The sequence below is a fragment of the Lepisma saccharinum genome, chromosome 21 (genome assembly GCF_977018435.1).
Source record: "Lepisma saccharinum chromosome 21, izLepSacc3.1, whole genome shotgun sequence".
In the NCBI taxonomy this organism is placed as follows: domain Eukaryota; kingdom Metazoa; phylum Arthropoda; class Insecta; order Zygentoma; family Lepismatidae; genus Lepisma; species Lepisma saccharinum.
Genome location: NC_139249.1, coordinates 36,034,968 through 36,060,035, shown reverse-complemented (window position 1 = coordinate 36,060,035; position 25,068 = coordinate 36,034,968). Strand labels below are relative to the sequence as shown.

Below are 25,068 nucleotides of genomic sequence, written 5' to 3'. Positions count from 1 at the left end.
GAATTTTGAGAGAACTGATATAAAGTGCACCTCCCCCCTTTTGTTGTGTTAGTTTATTCATTCACTCATCAGCATATCGTCTCAATGTAGAGGCAGGACATGACGAACAATAGGGTTTGGTTTATATATATATATATATAATGGCAATGGGTTAAATACAAATGTCTCTCCTCGAACATTCGACCCTATATTTATTGTGCGGTACTCCACAGGTGAAGCGTGCGTCAGTGTGCCGCTTACCTGTACGCAACCTCGCAATACATTAGTGTGCAATGGGTTGCAGTGTGTTGAGGATACTCTAAGAAAATAATTTGGAAAACCGAACTTCTCCAGGACCAGCTACCCACATTAAACAGTACAGTATACCTTATTTTCAACGAACAGTTCCTACTATCATTCCTGATCCAGCCCAAAGTATTACCACAATATATCCGAAACACGTTCTGGAACAGGGATGTGTAAACATAGCGAGGCTATAAAGATACAGCTTCTGGATAAATAACAGAGATAACTTTAGGCCTAGAAGAGGAAAATCCAGACAACTATTAATTATTAAAAATATTAATTCTATCGTTTCTTCTTTATTCAGAAGCTGGAGAGCATGTCACGGGAAGTTTAGTGATTTCCAATTCAGCCTATGGAAATTTTAAGCTTAAATTTCTTGGGAAATTATCAAAATTCCTTGAAACCGATTTATTTAAGGTTGAACATCACCCTATATTTAGAACGCGGCCAAATAGTTTATGATATTTAACGTCGGTTTCCTGTATCTAGGTCAATCGCGAATGAATGCTCAGGATTCAATGTACCAGGCCCGTGGGCAGAATTTTATTTCGGGGGGGGGGGTGGTCATCCCTTATCAGCAGCCGCCATCTAAAAGAGAAAAAGTGGTAGGTTGAAAGCCCTGAAGATAAATTACTCAGTATATTACAACTTATTATACAATATGTTTAATTATGGTAAGAAAGTAAAATTAATTACCATTATACACTATTCAAACCAAACATTTGTAAGATTTCGGGGGTGGGGCTTCATCCCCAAGAGCTCACTCCCTCGTTGCTAACTTCACAGCCAAGGACGCCGTCAGAAGATGCAATATTACGTTCGCGTAGGACGTACATGGGAAACAGCAATTACATCCTACACTACAAAACCATAACGTCATTACTTCCTTCTCGATAATCAATCCATCAATTTGTTTTTGTTTACTCAATAATTGCCCCCCATAAAATTTAACAGCATCACAACTTCCTGGAAATCCCCACTAATTAAAGGTGATTAATTTTTACGGCGACCATGCTACAGAACACAGTTTCCAGTCCCGTCTTCACACGCTTTTCCCCATTGTGCTCTAAGAAGATAGGTACGTGCCGTTCTGGTCGAAAGTTAACTCCGGGCACGCAACTTTGAAAGTAAAGCAATAACGATTCGATGCTTTCATTACCACGAGAATCTAAATTACCATCTCGTCCCTCTCCCTTCCCACTACGCTGTGCCTAGACTTCTGAGACATGCGAGACCTGATATTCGATCCTCCTACACCACTTCCCACCAGTGTTGCCACAATCTGAAAGCACAATTTCCCTTTCCAAGGGGTAAAATTTCCCTTTTTCGCCCATATTTTCCCTTCATTTAAAGAATTATTATTATTAATAATAAATAAATATTATCCTTGACCCATGTTCGTGTGTGTGTATAAAATGTTAATCAATTTAACTTTTATATGCTACGACGCCAGGGGTACCGTGTTCAAATCTCGGCCTGCGCATGGCTGTTTGTGAGTGTACATTCATCAATTTCATCATATCATCACTCATTCCTATCTTTACAATTAGCGAAAAGTGGCAGAAAAGCTAAGTAAAATAAACCAAATCAATAAACAATAAAATCAATAACTTTTAAATGTTTTTTGGAAGATTTAGATTTTATTGCTAAACCAAGCCAAATTTTTTGTTTTGAAATGAAAGCTAAAACTATGTTAAAGTTGGCAACTGAAGATTTTCATCAGTAAAAAGCAAAACACACAAACAGAGATTGGATTTAGGGAGGCCCATGCCCCTTGTCTTAATCACACCATCAGAAGAAAATTAAAAATATTCTACACAAAATGCTGTTCTAGTAAGGCGCACATATGAGGTTCGGCGCATGGGTATACACGATATATATTACATACCTGAGCAAATTTTCTATTCTGGTAAATTTCACATATTAGGTGGAAACTTCTAAAACACAGCAAGTTTTTATTAAAATTTAATCCATTGTTGGTCACTTCTTGCCACTCTGCATGGAATTTTTTAACTCGTTTCCGCGGTGTTTTTTTAATCTTTCGATAATTCTCCACGACGTTTTCTAATATATTCTGGAGTTGCAGATAGTTTCCTTTGCTTCCTTTGTTCTTCCATCGTCCAAGAAGAGCACAACCTTCCACCAAACACTCGCACACGACGAATAACCCAGTGTCCAATGAAGACTGGTAAAGATAGATTTCGACAAAGAGAACTGTATGGTTTGCACGTGTAGTGTTTGAGGCAAAATTCAGAGAACCGTCGAAAGCTTTACATAAACAATACCCTCGGACTCCCACTCACAAAGCCGGGACATAAGGGTGAATGGCCAATGACCTCCGGCCCCAAACGGTAGCCAGATGTGGGTCAACCAAAATTCCACCCTTCCTCTCAGAACAAAGTATACGACAAAATAAAATAAAAATAAGTTCTCATTTTCAAAACTGGATATAATTAAACTTAATATAATTAATGTTGAATCTGTCTTAAAATTTCCCTGAAAATTCGCTATTTTTCATCGAATTTCCCTTTTCCCTTTTAACTTAAAATTAGCTCCAAATTTCCCTTCATGTGCCAACACTGCTTCCCACCGAGGGCCAGGCAGCGAAGAACCATGAGAAGGCAATACAGAGCGAACTGGCGATTGCTGCCATCTGCCGGCTGCTGCTGGAACTATTAGCAGCGAGCAGAATAGCGTGGACTCGAAAGAAATGCCTAATTCAACAAGTATAGGCTTCATCTCGTTTTTCTTACTGGAATTAATTTATTGTAATCAGTGTAGTGGTACTACCGCAACAGAATCTGCGCAGTTCATTTGTTCTATATAAAGTATTTGTTTCTGACTACCTCTCAAACACATGCACTATGATAAAGAGTTTTCACTTCAGCTACTAATGGGCATTTAAAATTAGTTCAGGATTATATACAATGAAATACGAGCATGTTATCATTATACGAATTGTATGGACATATTAAAGCATTTGCTATTATACAAGGTTGCCCGCAAAAGTAACCAAAATACCTCCCTGTACTAGAAAATAGAAACATAAAAATATTCCAAGCAGAAATAAATCAACGTCACCACTAAACTTCAAATTATATGAAATTTTCGAAGCGAGAACAAACCAAGTGTCTCAAAATAATAATAAATATAATGTTTAAACTAAAATAATTAGAATTATATTAAATAAATTAAAATAATATTAATTAAAATATTCAAATTCATTATCTTTTTTTTTGCGGTGGAGGCACAGAGTGGTTCGGATCCCACTTTAAACTGTAGGTCCAGTCCCGATTAGCCTTATTGTGCATAAAGTGAACTTAAATGTTACGTTACAAGTAGTAATAAAACTTGCATAAATCTTCTAACTTACTGTCGTTCAGATCACAATAGTACATCCTTTCCTTCCAATAAGTTTGGAGGAAATAAACAGCCCTAGATTAAACAACAAGTATATTTCCATTATGTAATTTTAGTTATTTCATTATTCCATTATTTTCATTATGTAATTTTTGTACTTAGTAATCTCTTGGGGAGGGGTCCCGACCCCCTGGACCCCCCCCCCCAAATACGTCCTTGGCTGTAGAAGCACTGGATTTGTAGATTTTTAGATATAAGTTATTATTGTTGCTTTCAAGGTAGCATGGTATGGTTACATTTCTCATAAAGTTCTATTTTACGGTTGTTGCAGTGAAAAAGAATGTTAATGACCCAGCATCTTCAGAATTCGGGGAGTTAAATAAATATAAAGAAGTGTCAAGAGATGTCTATATAACACATGCACACAAACGAGCAGCATTGGGATTTATCAAATGAAAGTCTCAAAGTACTGTCTGCACTATTTTTGCAAATTTGTATAACCTAGGATGCAGAATTTGATAGAAAGTCATATATTTCAATGCAGCTTGACAATGTTCAACATAATAGAAATCCATTTCCCTTCAGTTAGAGCCAAAAAATTGAGGGGTCTAGTGAGAGAGGGAGCTATGCCACAAATCTCCTCTTCTTTTTTTTTTTTTTATGTAAACTACAACCATGCGGCGTAGCTCCTGCTTATTCTGCAGCAGATTTTCTGAGTTCTTGAATACGTCCTCATCTTCATTTTGAGTGAGAGAAGGAGCTATGCCATTTACTAATGGTGTCTGCAATAGGAGTGGCAGAGGTTGTGTTGCAGTAACCGGTGCTAGATTTAATATCAGCCCTGAAGTTAAAAGATCTCATGGCAATAATGCCTTATATTCCTCCAGTTCTTCATGGTGTTTACCAAAAACTAAAACCCACAGAAACAATGGACAGTGAAGATCCTCCAGAACACATATGAAGTTGTCTTTATGTAGATCATATGTAACCCTTTGAACATGATTTACACTCATGCCTTGTTCAAAGCATTTGATGTGCTAGATTGATTTTTCCACATCGGTATACTACAACAATATACCACACATGTTCATAATAAATGGTATTTATACTGAAATTCATATTTTTCCTTTTGAATAATTTACCTAACAATATGTTCAGAAAAAAAATTACCCTTTGTTATACAAATTATGACTCAACGCAATTCTTTAGAAAACTCAATTTATTTCCATTTCTTGTCAAAGTGGAAATAAATTGAGTTTTCTAAAGAATTGCGTTGAGTCATAATTTGTATAACAAAGGGTAATTTTTTTTCTGAACATATTGTTAGGTAAATTATTCTTGTCAAAGTGGCATAGCTCCCTCTCTCACTAGACCCCTCAATTGTCTAAACAACTATTAGCTTAGGAATTGTAGCTTTCCTGGCGACGTGATTCGAACAAATGTTCTCGGATTTTATTTTCTGACACCAAAATAATAGCCAAATGTGCCGGTTACTGGGACCAACGGGTAAAGGAAGCCATAGCCAATTCACGGTAAAGCACCAATCTTAACAGGGGCGTGGGACTCGAACTCAGTCATGCCTGGAACCCAATCCTTCGTAAAAAAAAAAAGACACCAGCCAATGAGAACACCAGGATCCAGAGGGAACCAATAAGAAGACAAGAGTCCAAACTCCGCCACATTATAGTCATGTATATTAACCTACACTGGTCTCCGTTTCTACATTCCCTGAAGATGAGAGCAATGTATGCCCTCGAAACGTTGGATGCTAACTACAATTTAACCTGGCTGATACTAACCCGAGAACACTTGTTCGAACTATTACCTTATTGATATTTTTGTGCAATTTTTGTTCAGTTATATTGCATTTCTAAAATGTTTTGAGATTTCTTAACTGCATTTCGATCTTTCAAGGTAGTTTTTTACTTTTGAATTTTTGCTTAATATCCACTTTATATACAGATAGGCTAATCAGGACATAACCTACAGTTTAAAATTTGGATCCGAACTACTAGGTAGTGATTAAACCTGGGATCCCTTGATTACGAGATAATGTCTTTACCTACCACTGTGCCACTGGGAAGGTTAGTGTGCATTTTAGTCATATTTGCTTTTCCTCAAATTCAACAGAACATTAATATTTTGCATCAGTTGAAAGGCAACGTGAGAAGCCTGGTCGGATGGGACAAATCAAAAAACTTAAATGTTGCATGCAGCTGCTTACACTTCATCATTTCACTGCTGAAATTGTAACAATACATTTTGAGAAATGCATGTGTGCCAACTTGAACCCACAAATTTACAGACTTTGCATAGTGTATAATCAATCAATATTTTCTTATTGAAAATATTAACTTTGAATATTAAAACTTTGCAAGCATGCAAACACATATTAGTCCCTCAACTGAACAGAATTGATTTTACACTGGTCTTTCGTATATACACTTGCGTGCAAAGAAATAGACCCACCTCACACTTTTGACATAAAATGTTATTAAATTTATTAACATCGTACGTATTTATTACTGAACTTTATCTACATATAAGTAGGATTAGACGCTTCCATTTGGATAAACATTTTATGTCAAAAGTGTGAGGTGGGTCTATTTCTTTGCACGCAAGTGTAGAAGAAAAAGATCTGAAGTGTTGCGAGTTTCACTGTTATTGTGTCACTTTTCAGGTTAACTTCAGTCTTCAAAATACCAGTGCATATACGTTAAATTCTTCAAGTAGTTTCACAAGTGTGCAACTTCTTAGTAATTTATGAAAAATTCAAGCTTACACATTAATATCTGAAGAAATTTTACAGGTTATTAAAAAAATTAGGTCATTTCTTAAATAATTTGCCATTTCTTTTTTAGAATTTTCGTATCAACTTCCAAGACCTGATGATGATTATGGTATGGAGAAGGAGCAAATAAATTAAGAATGAATTAACTTTCATTGATGAAATCTTGTAATTCTCCTCTAAACATGACGTTTGCAAAATATTGCTGCACTGAAAACATGTGGTTTGTCAAATGTAGATAGGCCTCCCCCCAAATGGTGTAGTGTCATCTTGTAATCAGGTAGACCTGAATTTAATATGGAGGCACATAGTGGTTCCGATCCTACCTTAAACTGTAGGTCAAGTCCCAGTTAACCTAACTACACAATTATTTGTGAATTCTCCCTTACATGTGGGAGATCAAGGTTTCATCCCCAGTTGAATGTTCACATGTGGGATTTTCTCTGACCCAGTCTCTAATATATGGGTACTACTGGTGATATCATTGTTGAGGGGTATGGGGGTAAAGTGGACACAGAATGGTGACGATTGCCTCCACCTCACAACCTCCACCATAGGCAAGATCCAGGATGTGTGGGACCCTATCTCCTTATGTGTCTTCATGCCACAGCGCAATGCTATGGGAAAAAGTTTATCATTTTGTATTTTACTTTTACATATGGAGTAACAGGAATAGTTGGTAGGAAGTTTATTAGGCAATAAAATTATGTGCTTTCCTTACAGTATTGTCTGCATGTAATAAAAAGAATGACTAGTGTGGTCATGTCAAAAAGCCATGAAAGTGTAATTATCATATTCAAAGCGATGAGGCGACCCCCATGGCAGAGTGGTTAGCACATTGTGCTACGATGCTAGGTGTCTCGGGTTCGAATCCTGGCCTGGGCATGGATGTTTGTGAGTGCCCATTCATCAATTTTATCATATCAACACTCACCCCATCTTCGCAAATTAGCCAACAGTGGCACAAAAAGCGAAGTTACAATTACAATTTACAATACTAACATTTACAATTCATTTGTTGAATGCATTGTATGAAAGATGTACCCAAGATACACTTTGATGCTAATGTATCAACAGAAGTGCAAAAGGAGAATTAACCTACATAAATAGGAAACACCATTGCAGACATTTAACATGTTCACTATGGAAACTGAAGATCAGCACCCATACGCTGTTGCGTGAAATGTCGCAGAAGGGAACAGTGCCCCCCCCCCCCTCCATCAAACTATGAAATATTTTAATGTGAACCCGTAATAACCTACGAAATTAACATTGAGAAGTTTTCAGGTTTTGCAAGAATTTCGATTTTCTCCTTGCATAAATGAAATGGGTTGTTGGTGGAGATAGGCAGGTTTGCCTACAATATTTGGCAATTTTTTGTTTTATAACCATCAATGCAAAGCTACCGGATGTCCCAACTTAGTGAGGACAGTCCAGACTTTTTCGAACTGCAGTTGTGATGTGAATTTTTTTTCAAGTTACAATCACATATGTTCTTCATTATAAGAATCATTGTAATACACATAATTTATTTTATAAATATATTATTTTCTAAACATTATCATGGTTGTTCATTGGTGTAAGAAAAATAAAGGAAATTTGAAAACATTGTTCATTTGCAGAATACAGTACTACCAATATTCACATACATTTGAGAAGTAAATGTAAACAATAGGCACCAAGGTGTATGCTGTGTGACAGTCTGTGAGTTATATCACTATGTTACTGATTGTTTGTTGGGTCAGAGCAATATTTCAGATCTCTCCATTCCACAATTTAAGATTTGCCTCCCCCACAAAAAAGGAGGGGCTTGTTATCTGGCATATCACGTAGGGTTCAATTTGGTGGGAGATCTGGGGTTCAATTTCTCTTAATTGTTGCATGTGTTAGGCAGTGCTAAGATTTTCGAGCCCAATGTAAACAGCCAACCTGAACTGGCTTGCTACTTTGTCTAGAGAGAAAAGTACTGAAATTGATAACATGACAATTGGTGGGACAAAATAATTGTAATGAAACTGAAGTACCAATTTGCTGATGAAACCATTGCAAGAGAATATTTGTTTTCTCAATAGGTACTGATGTTAAAAGATAACCAAAATTATTGTATTGTAATTACTATAATTACTAGCCCTAAAATAATTAAAAAGCACATATATCATCAATCACGAATTATTATAATTTTCATCTGAAATATATGGCCACGCACACTAGGAAGGATTATAGCAGCAAATACATTATTAGATGCTTTCAGCACAGAGCACAGAAAACTTGGAAGTACCAAAACTCATCCAGTAATATTTTTATTAATGTTAACCTTTACTGGTTTATTTTTATTGTCAGTGAAAAGTCAAAAACATTATACAAAAAATGTCTAGTATTCATTTTCAGCACCTGGTGAGATTACTCAATGATCAGTTAAATATTATTTTACACATGATAATTTCCATGTATGTTATTCCATGCCATCGAATTCAGCAATTACATTCGTAGATTTCAGCCAACCCCCCAATATTTAAAATGTCATATCATCTAAGCAATTTAAAGAAAAAACTTCGGAAACACTTACCATCAACAAGGGAATTCTGAAGTGCTGTTGGCAACACATCCCCAGAGTCTCTGACTTCATCAAACTTGCTCATTAAACCTGGCAACCTGAAACGGAACAATAAATAACCCTATAGTACAAAATAAGATAATACAGAATAAATAAATTACTTATCCATATTAGTACAACATCAATTGTTACCAGTATTGGTAATTATATATTGGTTATTTATTGGAATCAAAAAAATTGCACAGTGTGTGGTCCATTACTAGTGAAAAAAATCATATTAAAGTAAAAGACTACATACACTTGAAATACAGGTTCAGCTGATGTATTTTTTTGTCCCATTGAGGTGCAAAAAGTAGAGTTGACATTGCTGCACTAACATTAAGGCTTGCTGGACCTTTGGCTAATGCCAGTCAACCAGTTTTCGAAAATTCGTCTCCTTTTGAAAAGCTGCTTTGATATTCAGATTTTTCAAAAATTACATCTGCTTAGAATTCATTCTCCAGTATTCACATGAATTTTCGTGTGGCTTGCTTTCACTTATCTAGATATCTATGATAAAAAATAGGCTTACGTAGACTCGAAACTATTGCAATACCTAGGCAACAGCAAAACAAACCACACAAAAATTCGGGTGAATGCTCTGGAAGCAATTCTACGTATTTTTTCTGAATTTGAAATATAGCAGCTTTCAGGAGAGGAATTTTCAAAAACAACTTGGCTGGCAGTGGCCAAACGTCCGTGACCTTAAGTACAGTTAAAATACAGTGTTGATGGTCGTAATGTAAAAAAATCCTTTAGATTGGTGGTTCTTCAATTAGATTCCGTGAAACCCCGTTCAGCAATTCAACAGTTTGATATACTTGCACCAAGCATGCCTATGTTGTACTGCATGTGTTGCTGTGGTAGGTCAGCATACAACAATGTGTGTTCCTCTAAAACATCAGTATTTGAAGTGCGTGGGAAAGGGGGGGGAGAAGCTATCCCCACAGTTAAGAAAATTTTCATCAAGTTTCCCCCAGCTAGGATAATTTGCACAATCAACTTCCACTTTCATGTTTATACATATAAGTATCCCCAACCTATCCCCGAACTCGACAAAGCATACGCCCAGCTAAGAATTTCCACTGCAAGCACTGCAAAATGTCACATCAAGAAACACACCAGGGTGAATCAAAAGTTTGTTCGTTTTTTAATGTGAGAAACATTGAAGCCAGAGAAGCAGCCTGAAAAGCCAAGAGAGCACCTCGCGGTGGGTAGATGACGTGCATGCAACCTGATACATACACAGACACGACAAGGCACAGTGCAATTATGGAAGTCTGTCATGGAGGTCGACATTTTGGCCGTGCGTATCTTGTTACGACATTATTGGAAAAAATGGATGAACACTGAGAGTGCTTCAAGGAAATTTGTGTGGTGGAAGGTGAGGTCACAGTGAGTATTATTAGGACAGAACAGAAATGGTTCAAGTGGTTCTTGTCTAGCAGCATGAGTGTGCAAGACAAGCCCCAATGTGGGAGACCGGGTGCCATGGATGCAGCTGCCCTGCTACAGCACATGACAGCCGATGCAAGCATCAGTACATGGCAACTGGCACGACAGGTTGATTGTCCCTAAGCACTGTGGTTCGCTCTCTTCACCAAATGGGTTTTGTCTCTCGACGGCCTTCACTTGTTCCCCACAATTTGACACCACAACAGGCTGAACGACGAGTTTCCATCTGTCAACAATTGATTAAAAATCCACGGGAAGACAGGTTTTGGTGTCAAATTGTCAAAGGTGATGAAAAGTGGATCTTCCTTTGATTTTCTGCTGGTGGTAAGCAGTGGTTGGCGCCAAGGCAAGAAGCAATACCATTTGTTCAAAGGGGACGGTTTGAAAATAAGGTCGTGTTGTGCATATGGTGGAATATTAATGGTCCATTGTTTTGGGAACTCGTACCAGACAGTCGTGCTGTGCTGTCAATGGTAACCTTTAAGCTGTACAACTGCAGCAGGTCCATGATGTTATGATCCAGAAGTACCCAAGATCGATGCATCAGAAGAGAGCCTTGTTGCAGGCCGATAACGTCCCATGTCACCGGTCATGAATTGTTACCGAAAAACTGCAGGATTTGGAAGGAATTGAAGTTTTGCCTCATCTCTTGTACAGCCTGGATTTTGGGCCATCCGATTACCATTTGTTTCGCTCTCTTGCGCATTTCCTGCAAGTATGACAGTTCGAAACATTGGATGCTGCGGAAACAGGGGTGCGCGAGATTTTGGACTCGAAACCAGCCAAATGGTATCATCTTGGGATCGTGGCTCTCACGGAACGTTGGCAGAAGACCATACAACAGAATGGCCTAGACTTTGCCGAATAAGTGATGTCACACCTTGTGTCTCCAGTCTCAATGTCCAGGTGCAAAAACGAACAAACTTTTGACTCATCCTGGTATAACCATGAAGCAGAAGAAAGAAACTCCACAATGCATACAAGATGAAGCATACCACATATTATGTTAGTTCTCCCATGAAAAATATGTAATATAGCCTACATGCAAGAATTAAATTGATTTCTTGTGTAGTTATATAGGGACATATAAGACAAGAACACAGAGGGGTTACTAAGTTGTTTCCCTGTGCTAAATATTTCCGAGACTCCATTGTGAATGATTCAGACTATGTAATAATTACATTGCATATATGAACCTAACAAGGACTTGCAAAATTCAAGCAAAAATGCTGGAAGGAAATGGGACTGCTGGTTGAGCTGTCAAAGCTTGAGGAATTGGAACTACAATGATAATGTAGCTGGAATTTCATGACTCCCACCATTACAGGCATTGACTAAAGGTCGATTCACAATTAGTGGATAATTTCTCGATAAACCTCATTGCCAAATCAAGACTACTGCATTTGTTAAGTTAGCTATGTTAGCTATGGAGTTTTGAGGATTTTAGAGCAGCTGTACCATTCTTACCCATGCCTGTGTAAGCGCTCACATTCATGTCAAAAATCAATGCACATGTGATGCTGACTACACAACAAATGATTGAGAAAGGAAGGAAGAATTTAACAAGGTAGGCACATGAGTGATGAGACTAAATCAACATTATCTAGGTTAAAATTTCCATACTTTAACTTTTTTTTTAATGTAGTTAAGAATTCTGTTCTCAATATATTTTAGAATACTTTAAGCTAAAAATAATGTCATCTCTTGTAGTAGTGCACCAAAAAAAATATAATCCTACACTGATGATAATGCTCATTACAAGTTAGTATAAACAAAATCTTAAAAAAAAAATGGTCAGGAGAGAGGAATAAAGTCAACTTTAAAACCTGGCAAAGAGATGTAGTGCAAAGGTTTAGAATACATTTAAGACATTACTTAACAGCTGAAATAGACTTGTTGACCTTGTAAAAGAATGGATTTCTAAATAAAAGAAGGGTTTGAGAATATTTTGGGTATAAGATATATGAATGCCAAATTAATTGGAACTGCTTATAAAAAAGGAAAGAATGTTAAAGGAGCCATCTCCATATTGTGTGGAAATTATTTTGGATATCAATATTATTCATGGATGCTAACAATATATTACATGAGGAACTGTCCATCTGAAAAATGGAACATCTAAGGAATTGATCATATGGCAACCCTTGATTGATAATAATAATGATAATAAAAAAGGTACTACTACTGTAACTTTGAAGTGAAGGCAATAAACAATGCTAACTGTATACAGAGTTTTGAAGTATCATCCTGTCATACTGTGGAGACAATAACTTATTTCACTTGGTATATGCTGGGACATGTATATGTAAAGATATGTCCATGTTTCTTGTGGATAATGCCTGAATTTGCTGAAGCTGAAGACCGATTACACTGGTCTACAAATTTTCACTTTTTTTCTATTACAGAAAGGAAAGTTCTTTACAACTTTCCAAAATTGCCTTGTATTCTTTTCACTAGCTCTCTCTTCAACCATATTTCCAAATTTTTCCCAGGATTTTTTTTTCTGAGAGACTTCAGCAAGCAGTGGAAGAATGGTATGAAGAACTTAAAAGAAAAGGCATGAAGATTAATATAGAAAAGAGTAAGATCATTCAGGTGACTAAAGAGGACAAGGAAAATGAAGCCCTGAATATAATATGCGAAGGGAAACAACTAGAAAAAGTAGAAACATATGAATACTTAGGAACCATCATAAGTAGCAGTGGGAAAATTGATCAAGAGATAATGAGTAGGACAAAGAAGGCGGCATCAGCATATTATCAAATGAGTAATACTTTAGTGGGAAAAAGAGAGATCAGTACAAAAACAAAAATGCAACTCTACAACTCAATTGTAGTTCCCATCATGGGCTATGGCACAGAAAGCTTAGCATCTAAGTAAATTTCAAGCAATAGAGATGAAATATCTTAGAAGAACAGTGGGGAAAATTCGAAGAGACAGAATAAGAAATGAAAGAATACGAGAAGAGGTAAAACAAAAGAAGACAATGACTGAAGTAGTAGAGGAACGCCAGCTGAAGTGGTATGGACATGTCAATAGAATGAATGAAGATAGGAAAGCCAAGCAAGTGATGGAGATGAGGGTTGAGGGTAGAGTAGGAAGAGGCAGGCCAAGAAATACATGGGAAGATAGAATAGAAAAGATAGGATTAAAATATGGAAAAACTAAGAACGAAATGAGAAGAATGAGTCGAGACCGGACGGAGTGGATGAGATGGACAGAATGAGGTACCCGACGCTTAACGGCATAAGGGAATGGAAGAGAAGAAGAAGAAAGGAAAGTAGCTGTTTCTTACTGAAACTGACCTCCTGAACATGAATATGCACTTCACCCTTTTCTAAGATTGGCTCTTAATTTGAAGTTACGGTATAATTCATGTTACCCATAAGCAATGCATTGGCTCTTATTTTCAAGATAAGCATAATTCATGTTACATAACAATTAATCATAAGCAATGTGGGCATAACACAATAAATATATGAAGAGTGCCCGCAAAGGAGGCCAGGAGGGGAACTTGGGATTCGAAACCTGGAACAAATCGATGTCTATGTTCAAGATAGTTGATTCAATGATTATGGTGATGTCATATGTTAATGATTTCCTTTGACACGAGACTATCATCAGGAGATGAATGGTGAACTATTTGAAGAATGGTTCGCTGTCATGGATAACACAACGTACCATTCGGTTAAACTTCATAAAAGTTCCGTTGTGGGGATGGAGAAAAGCAGATATTAAAAAATAGATGCTTGAACATGATAATCATCCCAGATATTAAAGTTGCCTGGAGAGGCCAAACTTTTAAAATTACGGATGTGGAATGGTTGCTGCATGATGCTGTGGGCGAAATAACATCAGGCCAATGGAAATAATTTATTCACCATGTCAAGGGCCTGAATGACAAGATGTGGACCATTGATGGCCTGATGGAGAAGCTTACAGTGGAACAACTTGTAATACATTTGGAAAAAAACAGAAGCAGCAACAGTGACTCTACAGGCAGTAGCTTGTCTGGCGCGGAAGCACTGCAATAAACGCATTCAGAAAGAACTTTGCCTGTAATCCTCCTCTTCAGAGATTTGAACTTGTGATTACAGAGCACTTGTACTAGATCCATTCAACTACATTTGTTTACTTAAAATCAATAAACATGTACTGCCTTCCAACAGCATTAGTTGTTTGAGTCTTGTGGTCCAGAAACAAGCAAGTGTACAGTCATTGTTGTATTACACGTATTACTTTATGTAATATAACAGTCTCTGGAGATATGACTGTTTTGATCGTGACTACTAAGAGTTTGCAACAGCATGCACTGATTTGCTCCACCTACTCGCTTCCTTCGTTACTGAAATTCCTCAGTTCCTCTACCATTATGTGCAGCCTTGCTCCAGAGATTTGTGGGACAGAGTATAAATTAATTAATAAAGAAAAATTATGGTTGGTATGGATGTGAAACACTACATTATTTTAAAATTTGGTCTAGTGAGAGATTTGCAAGTAAAAGTGTAATGGGAGACAATATAGTTATAAATATGACAAAGACAACATAACAATTTGAATTGTGTTAGTACAGTGTGTTGTACAGTTAGAAGTAAATTGCCTTTATTAGGGACTTAGTAAAACAAAAAGAAATATCAGTACAGAAATTTTGAGCTTTAATGATTCCAGAACAATGGTAACTTGCTCCTTACTGTTCAGGATGTAAATTATTTATAATGAATGAATAAAACTGATCTACATTATCTGAAGAAAAACTATTGTATGCAAGGTATTATTCTTTGTCAAAAATAATGTCCCTAATTCAGTATAGCACCTGAAGTTTTAATATAACTATTCCATTTCTTTTTTTTAAAAAGTACACCAGTCTCTTTTTTTAAAGATTGGGGTTTTATGATTAACTAATCAACTTCATATGCATAACTTCATATACTTCTCTTGACTAGACAATATCAAGAGGCAATACTTTCTTGTGAAGGGATGAAATGGGATATTTATTGTATTTCAATAACACAGAAGCTTCAGAAAAGAAGTGGACAATGAGTTCAGGAAAATGTGTTTGCCAACTCCTGAGCCTAAATAGACAATAGACAAGTTTGGGAAAAAAATGTGCACATGGTAGATAACAAATTTTGGACTTGCCAGCAAGTTGAGAATTAACCAAGTAAGGTATTTTCTTATAAAGAACTTGGATAATGCCTTTTTTTTATTAAAATATCAAAAAAATATAGCCCAGTGTTTCAGGCAATATTAGTGTCCATGTATTGCTTGAGTGGACAAATCCAAACATTTTTTTTGTTGTTTACTACTCCCTCTGTCCCATAATTATAGTCCGGTATGCCAAAATGGTAGTACGGAAATGACAGACGAAGAGGCAGATGGAAAGCACAATTTGTACTGATCCTTGAGTAATAAAGTTGTATGACTCATTCCCGTGTTTCATGTTCTTCTTCTGTATACACCAATGTCACAGTTTGAATATCGGGCAATTATTATGAGACAACAAACAAAGGTGTACTGGACAGTAATTATGGGACAGAGGGAGTAGCATTTGATTTGTTGTGTTTGTAATTTGTGACATCTGTCCGCATGAAATGGAACAAGGACATTTTCATTGTACCTACAGAATATGGACTGTAATAAGTGTGCCTTCTTCAATGTACTATACAGTACAAGTAGAACTGAAGATAAAAGAGCATGAAGAAATTAGCCGTACAATAGAGAACTATGATGTCAGGGAAACAAGTCACAAATACAACATGTATTGAGGTTTCGGTTTCATTGTCAAAAATGTGAAAAATAGGTAGAAGTAATGAATATGTGAAGACCCATTATAGAGCATACAACAGGAAGTACAAGGCATATTTCAAAAGTAAGGAATGACTGGTTATATCACATCCCACTTACACAGTAGCTGCAAGTACTCCATTGAGTATGTAGTGGTCCCATGTTCAGTGGTCTGTTCAAGTGGTTAATAAATAGCCCTGCTAGTTGTGAAGTACAGTCTGACAGCAACAAGTGAAAGAAAAGTACAGTAATGGTGTCATGAGATTAGGGAAAGCTTTGCAGGTATTCACGACCAAGCGAGTGAGTGGTAGGCCTACAACTATGTTGAATGTGTGAATGCAAAGTATGAGAAAATCATCACTTTGCAACTGGTGCTCCTACCATTTCAGAAATTTCACACGCAACATTGAACCAAATTAATACCGACATCTTGGGCCATTGAAACTGTGTGCACAAAACTTAGGTGTTGCACACAGCAGTGCTGGGCCATGTCTGAATCAGCAGCTGCTGTTGCCTAGAGCACTGTTCCACCAGAGTTCCTACCATTATCATCAGAATCTGCAGCATAGGAGGAGTTGGAGGAGAGAGGTAGAAGGTGTGATAAGTGTACGCTTCACTCACTGTATCTCTTTCACTTTGAAGGAGCAAAGTTCACTGAATAGGCAATGTAAAACTCAGTGCTACTTGAACATTTTTATCGATAACCCCGTATGTAGAAAAATTGTAAGAAATTACATGCCACATTTTTAATATGAGTGGTTTTGGTTTGCATCTGCCTTCTGCTTCCATACTGTGTGCCTGCACCCTACAGCATAGTGAGTGACATTCAAACTGACACCTGGTGGGAAAAGTTGGAACTGTGCTACAAAGCAGCATATCAATTCAGACAACTTCAACAGTACAGGAAGGCGATGGAAAAGAATGTAACGGAGCACTTGGCAATTGTAACACAGCCCTGGACTGATTGAATGCCCAGATGGTGGAATTTTATGCTGAGGGAACCAAAAGTGCTTGAAAATAACTGACTACTAAGTACTACTTTACACTATTTTGTTATATTTTGTGACAAATCAACCTTACTTTTGAAATGTGCCACCTGTAATCTTACCAGTTTGCCATCCTAGACTATGTCCAGTGTAAGTTGCAAAGTGATTTGAGGGTTTCTTATTCTATTTAATCTGAGAAAATTGAGATTATTGTGAAACAGTACCTATACTTTTGCGTATTTTGGTGGTTTGTGCTTTCTTCCGTCATATTACTTGTACCAGTAAGAGGGTAAATATTAGTGGCATACAGGGTGGGAAAAAACCTTTTGCTAGGGGTCTGCAGCAAAACTGTGTTAACATGGGAGTCATTTGAAGTGTGGTGTGTTAAGTATGCTTTTTTTCTGTGTTTCAGGAATAAATTCCAAGATGGCGAATCTATTGTGTGACAGTGAGGAGCAGTGAGTTGTCGATCGGATAAGAGCCAATGCGTTTCAAGAAGCAATGGAAGGTGGAGGAGCATTCATCAACCGCAAATGGGTTGCGAATTGCTATGCCCACTTTACTGGTGGGCATCCACAAAAACTATCTCAAGAAAGCAAAGACATCATCAGTGGAAACAATGGGAATCATCTTCTGAGCTCCTACCCTGATCGTCTTCGTGCTGTGAGAGAAGCAAACGGCAGACATACTAACTTTTAATTTTGTTTTTGTAACTAGAATTGTCATCGTAAACATTTGGTTTTACCATAATTTCTTAATTGTTGTTACTTTTTACTGTGGACACCTAGCAAAAGGTTATTTCCCACCCAGTATATTGATTTATGAATCTACAGAAAAACACAGAAAAATATACACAGCATACCTCTCCTGAGAATAGCTACTTACTTTGATGCTGGCACATTGTGTTTCTTCTGGAGATCTGATCTAAGTCGTTCACCTACATGTCGATAAATTTCTACTAACGTGTTGAAAGCTGTGTCGCGAACTGTTGACATGGGATCACTGAGAAGTTTGACAATAGCTGGTACAAGGCGAGATATAGATAGAGATTGTGCTCCATGCCTGTAAAAGATAAAAAGAGCAAAAAAATATTAAAAATTCTGCAACAAGTGCATTTCACATGGGCTTAAATTTCATACACATAATAATAGCAAGAGGTACAATTTCAAGTATGTGGGCATTTATTTCAATTCTGCTGAAATGCACTGGGGGGAAAAAGTGTCGGAAGTATCCTCGAGTATATATTTCTCCTTGTGTGGCAGATGCAAGCAGCTCTATCAGGATGTCTACCAAAATAACAAATTCAAAATTCTTGACTTTTTCTTGACCTTCCCCCTTTTTTCTTAACATTTATTTAATTGTCCACTACTTAGGTATAGTTGCAAATTTAAGAAAATAGATATTCTTATTCAATAAAAAATCTACCACAAGGGAAAACTGAATATATACTTTAACAAGATATTTAGATTTGCTTTAATTATTAATGGATGTAAAAATTAATGCTTCACACTTCATCCTGGATGGGAAATGGCTACATTACTTAATATTTAATATTTTTACAAGACTCTTACACATGCAAGAATGTACAAATTCTTAAGAAACAGTCAAGAAATTTTAACCACATATCAATACAATTTTAGATTTCCGAATTGTAAAAAAAATGACCAAAAGCATAATTTCTTGACTTTTTCTTGACATTCTTGACTGGCAGGTACCCTGTTTATATTGATTATTAAGTTAGATATTGCCTTTTCGAAAGGGCAACAAATGCCTTTAGACTATGTAGTTATACTTATGGTAATGAAACCGCTACCTCTTTGACTTAACTTTGTCACTATTCAAAGCCACATTTTGGTGTTTCTGGTTTCATGTTTTTTACCTTCGACCTTACTCCTTTCCTTTCATGTGCTTTACACAGTTCTATTAAGTAACCTGTTCCTAGATAATTCAGGTACTCATGTTTTCCGTGAAGCTATTTTAGGTAATTTTCTATTAATTTCGGTAGCCACTGCAACCATCCTTGTTGGCTTCTAATATCCTCCCTAGGAATTACATGAATTTGGTGTAAAGATTTCAGGCTTCTCAAGAATTATTAAATACTAATATGAAATTACACATCCGATTTTAATACACGACTGGAATTTTAATAGTGGCAAGACACATGAAAAACACACATCCACAGAATGAATAAAAAAAATCATTATTTTTATAATTTAAATCAGATTTTTTAAATTTAAATATTTTTCCTCTTTTAAAACACTTAAAATTGCTTCTATAGCTTTTGGCACCATGCATATAATATATATGATTTTTATAGAAAGGCTTTTTTCTGGTAAATGGTCCTGTACAATATTTGAACAGTTTGCTTAAAGGAAATTAAAAAAAAGTGTGTAAATATAAATTTTTCTGTTTCTGATACTGTGTATATGAACCTACTATGGAAATGTTTGTTGAGTGTGTTAATGAAACTATAATAATTTCAGTAACTTTTTAGTGAAAATAAAACATTCTGGATGTACCATATAACTGCAACTTAAAATATTATTTATAGCCTTTGTAGCTCAATTTTGGTAATCTTTTTAATGTTAGTTTGCAAAATATCATCTGCCATGTTCATTTACAGTTTAATGATAATGACACTATTTATAGTTTTATCATGATAAGTATTTTGTATATTATTCTCAGGGGCGGTGCCAGGGGGGCACGAGGCAGCCCTTAATTTTCTTCCACACCCCCTACGTTCAACTGAAAACACTAACTCTTAGTGTGTCATATTATGCCATGCCATCACATTGACCCCCCCAATGTTAGATACTGAAATAAGACCGTAATTATTTTATACAACAGGCAAGCACCGAAAGAGATGCCGCTATACATAATTTCCTGTACTGCGATAGCCTATAAAAATTAGCTGGCCCTTATTTTTTTCTTTTGTCAGCATTGTTGTTATGAATTATTTATTCTTTTGTTTCTTCAAGTGGTCTGTTTGTTGTTCTCGATAATTGCCTACAGCTTAATGTGAGTTATGTTGTTGTTTTTTTTGTTTTTGTTTTTCTTTATTGCATTATTAATGAACGGTCCGCAAAAATAAGCAAACATTTCAGCTGTTTTCAAGTTATCACCAAGTTGTGCTTGGGAAATTATTTAATGCGAGTTGTAACCTACAGGGTAGTTTTGTTGTTAATACGTTCTGTGTATTTGTTCCAAGTAACATGTTTAGTAAACATACCATTTCAGGCTTTTTAAAAACCAGTTAGGAAGAGGCCCAATGTTTACAAAGAAATTTTACAGTTTGTTCATGGGGATAGTGTGGCAGAAGAGATTTTAATGAAGACGAGTTGCTCCGCACCTCACAGTTTGTCCTGAAGTGGTAGATGGAAGGTTCAATGTACTGTGTATCTTGTACCTCCATGGTTACATTGAAAAGGTTCAAAAATTGTGTTTTAAACACAAGAATAATTCTATTTTGTATTTCACTACATACTTCAATAAGACTGCAATGTGTATCTGAATGTTTACATTGTACGACCACTTTCTTGAAGTATAAGACTTAATCGGGACGTGTCCAGGGGGGAGGGGAGGGGGCAAGGGGACACAGAAAATGAATGTCAATCTAAAGCTATATTTCACACTCCTAATTTCATTTCAGTCAGTAATTTATTTTAATCAGTGGCGGCGATTAGGGTGCCCTCACACTATCCTAAACCTTGTCTACCAAGGGAAAGTAAGCTGCCCTTGTGCCCCTCCCCATTTTGGCACCTTGCTCCCCCAGTTTTGAAAGGTTGCATGGGTGTTTTATGGTTTTCCTTATTTTCAGCATCACACCCCCTAAATTTCTTTCCGCACCCCTAGATTATTAATCCTTGTGCCACCGCTGATTATTCTACACAAAATGTTTGCTATTTTTGCCTATAAAAATTAAATTTTAAATAGAGAAAAATTTAAGTGTGTTTACAGTTTACATATTACATTTCCTTTCTTATGAGCTTCATCCCATCAGTACATATATTTTCCTCCTTTCTTAGAGCCTAATAAACATCATTAAGTGATTACAAGATCAATGTACTTTCAAATATATATATATATATATATATATATATATATATACACACACACACAAAATCTTACATTACTCTATAAATTACTTCTTTAAAGTGATTTAAATCAATCTACCTTGAGCATTCATACGGAGAATATTTTATGATGGTTCAAGCCATGCTATCACATATAACTAATATTCAGATACGCTAAACGAAAATCCCCCAATCCCTGGTATTACACGAAAGCAAGCAAATATACACTTGCATACTTACTCATTTAGTGTGGTCCTTAAACATAACATCACCTCTTCTCTCACTTTCCCGTTTTTGTGACTGAATCCTGGAGAAAGTTTTTCAAAGACTTGTTGTGGAGTTACTACTTTATCCATAAACTTCATAATAAGAACCTGAGCCTTTTCCCGAACAGTGTCCTTTCCATCACCTGCCAAAATAAAACAACTGTCAAAATTGCAATCATGTATATTTTTTTTAAATTACATATACCTACTTTCAATTTTATTTCTTTAGGAAAAAATAACAGGAAATTACAATCATACCATTTACCTTAAAAGTAGTATGTAAATTAATATATGACAAAAAAAAAAATGCTTAGCATCATGAAATAACAAAATTTGAACACCTAAAATACTACTAGAATATTTTCATATTTATTTTTGAATTCAAAGTTATACTATGCAAACAAAATTCTGGAAGAACAATATTTCTGAATTGAGTAAAATTTACAAATTGCCGAGCAATCATATTCAACAAGTTCAATTCCTGTCCTGCAATATCAATTTAATGTAACATTGGTTTAAACAGTTTTACTGACACTATCTATACACTTAAATATTTTAAAACAAAGAGAGGCATATCTGTGATGCAAGTGCTGAAAACAGAACACAAAAACAGGTGTATCTGCTGGACACCTTTTGTTTATAATATAAGCATCTTCATGCTTCAGGTCAATATTCCCTTTAGGAATGATTTTGGGGAAATCTCTTCTTACTTGGCGATTATGTCAAAAGAGGAAGGTTTTTAGACCACGTGTTTGGGCTTTGCATTGAAAAGTCGGTCAGTGTCTGAGTGAGGACAAATTCTGCATGTATTAACCTTTGATTAAATATTTTAAACTAAGAAAATATTAATTAAAGCTAATGGAAACTAATGAAAAGCAGCCAATTTGGAAAGTTTTCAGCTTGAAATTAAATGTGACGTGATCTGTCACTCATTTATTTTGTAAAGAATTTGGATACCCTTTAGAAAATTAATAAAATTTTGGTCAACTTATCTACCTTACAGATCAAATATACATAAAATCATCAATATAATGATTGTAATAATAACACTGGTCGACATTTTTAGAAAAAAGTTTGGATGTTTTCAAAACCATAAGTGATTCTGCAAGAATTTACAATGCTCATCACGGAAATTACATCCATATTTTCGCATCACAACAGGATTTTTCACAATTTCACAATCAAAATTCTCATATTCCCTATTCCATTACATCTATTACAGAATGCAACTAAAGAAATTTATATAAAGAGATATCTCGGTTGTTTACAAACCAATAGGTGATTCTGGAAGTAACTTGAAGTAACAAATTTCTTCCCATCATGTCAGGATTTATTTCTAGGTCAGCATTTTTCTGCATGTCACTAAGTTTCAATCGACCCACCATACTATAACGTTGCAATGTGTCATGTGAAGGTGGATTAAATGCATACAATTCTACATGCATTTATGGTTCAAAATTGGAGGATTTGTATTGTAGAAAATCAATATTTTACCACCATCTAAACAGAGCAATCTATAGGAAAATAATGGAACTACACAGTCTATTTTGAAACTAAGGCAGTTAATATATTGCGGTTTTCTAATTAAAAAACAAAACTAGACGTGACGGGTAAAAATAAATATTATTTTTGGAGTCGGCATACTGAAATTATTTAGAGACAATAGTCATCTGCGAGACATCGAAACTCATGTCGACCAGTGTATTAATAATAAAATAATATTTGTACGAAAATTAAATTGAAATTTAGTTTCAAACTTCTTCATATAATACCCAAAATGAAATTGTGTATTATAATTTTAGCATCATTCAAATTATTTGAATTCTTAGGATAAATATTGGGTTGGTGCGAATGAAATGTCCGCCCCAGGTGCGTCATTGCCAAAGGCCAAAATAATCAAAACTACAATACCTGGTTAATCAAAATAGTCCCCGTCTGCAGCCACACATTTTTGTCATCGCTCAGCCAACAATTGGATTCCATGGCAAAAGAAGTCTGGAGTCTGCGACGCAAATATCTCCTCAACGGCATGTTGCACCGCCCGATCATCAGCGAAGGTCTTCCCTGTTAGGAAGTGATCGAGATGCCGGAAGTGATGGTAGTCAATGGGAGAGAGGTCGGGAGAATATGCTGGATGAGGAAGGGTTTCATATTGCAACTCATGGAGAGCCTGCACCGTCCTTTGTGCGACATGTTGGCGAGCATTGTCGTGCAACACCAGGACACCATGTCTGTGGACCATTGCTGGATGCTTGTGGAGAAGTTTGTGGTGCATTTCATGGAGTTCAGCACTGTAACAATTTGCATTGATGGTTTCACCTCGCCTGAGAAAGACATGATGGATCACACCCACCATAGACCACCATACCAGCAACAACACATTCCGTGGGTGGAGAGGTGGTTTCGGAAACCGCCCTGGACGTTGATCACAATCCAACCATTGTCCTGATCATTTATGATTGTCATAGGAGATCCATTTTTCATTTGAAGTGACAATCCGATGCAGGAAACCATCCCAGTTATTCCTTACACTCAGACAACTGCACACCTCCAGACGGCGAGTCTTGTTGACCGGTGTCAAATCATGTGGTACCCATGAGTCCAACTTTTTCACTTTACTGATCGCACGGAGCCGCCAAACGACAGTGGTATGGTGTATGCCTAACTCGTCTGCAATGGCACGAACACTTTTCCGAGGGTCCGCTTCCACAGGGTTCCTGAGGAGCTCATCCGAACATGATGTTGGTCGATGGCCACTGGGTTCATTTTGCAATGCTGTGTCACCGGAACGAAATTTGACAAACCAGCGGCAAATGGTGCGTTCATTTACCATTCCTGGGCCAAATGCACTGTTAGTGTTTTTGGCGGCTTGCTGAGCAGAATGTCCCAGTTTGAATTCGTAAAGACAAATCACTCGCAATTGTGTGTTCTCCATGGTGCACTTTCAGACGACCCTGTTCAGCAACAAACTGCATCCTGACTGTCTGGGTGCTCCAGCCTGTTTGCTGGACGTATACAGAGTTTATGACGTTAGACCTGTGACCTAAGTCAATCCCTGTGTTGTGTTGTTGAGGTGAGTTTCCCACCTCACGTCAAAGCGGACATTTCATTCACACCAACCCAATAGCTTAAAATTAATGCAACACTATTAGCATAATTTTTGCAAAATCAAATATCCTTACAACTTTAATTAAAAATAAAAACACTCTACAAACAATATGATAGGTGTAAACTATTGAAATAGATAAATGTGTACCTAGCCTATCTATTGTTGCTGGAAGAACAGTGGATAAATACGGCCTAAAGTCACTATCCATTCTATCTACTACAAAGGTGAGGATGTCCAGTCCATTCTGCGCAACCTGGAAAAACAAATAAAAGTAAATATTAAAAATGTGCAAGGAAATTTATGGCAACAGTTAAAACAATTTATTCTCTTTTTAAAAAGCAATCACCATTAAATATACTACCTTATAAA

At 36.4% G+C, this 25,068-nt stretch overlaps 1 protein-coding gene across 7 annotated transcripts in view; it reads right to left on the bottom strand.

Annotated features, from left to right (window-relative positions):
• chb (CLIP-associating protein) overlaps positions 1-25,068 on the bottom strand; it is a 391,332-nt gene that overhangs the window by 240,053 nt on the left and 126,211 nt on the right. For all 7 annotated transcript variants that reach the window (XM_083142339.1, XM_083142344.1, XM_083142341.1 and 4 more), the window contains exons 3-6: positions 24,847-24,952; positions 21,565-21,733; positions 18,137-18,313; positions 9,000-9,085 (exon numbers count right to left, since the gene is read on the bottom strand). In XM_083142339.1, the coding sequence (XP_082998465.1) occupies positions 9,000-9,085; positions 18,137-18,313; positions 21,565-21,733; positions 24,847-24,952 (538 nt within the window). The remainder of the gene's footprint in view (positions 1-8,999; positions 9,086-18,136; positions 18,314-21,564; positions 21,734-24,846; positions 24,953-25,068) is intronic.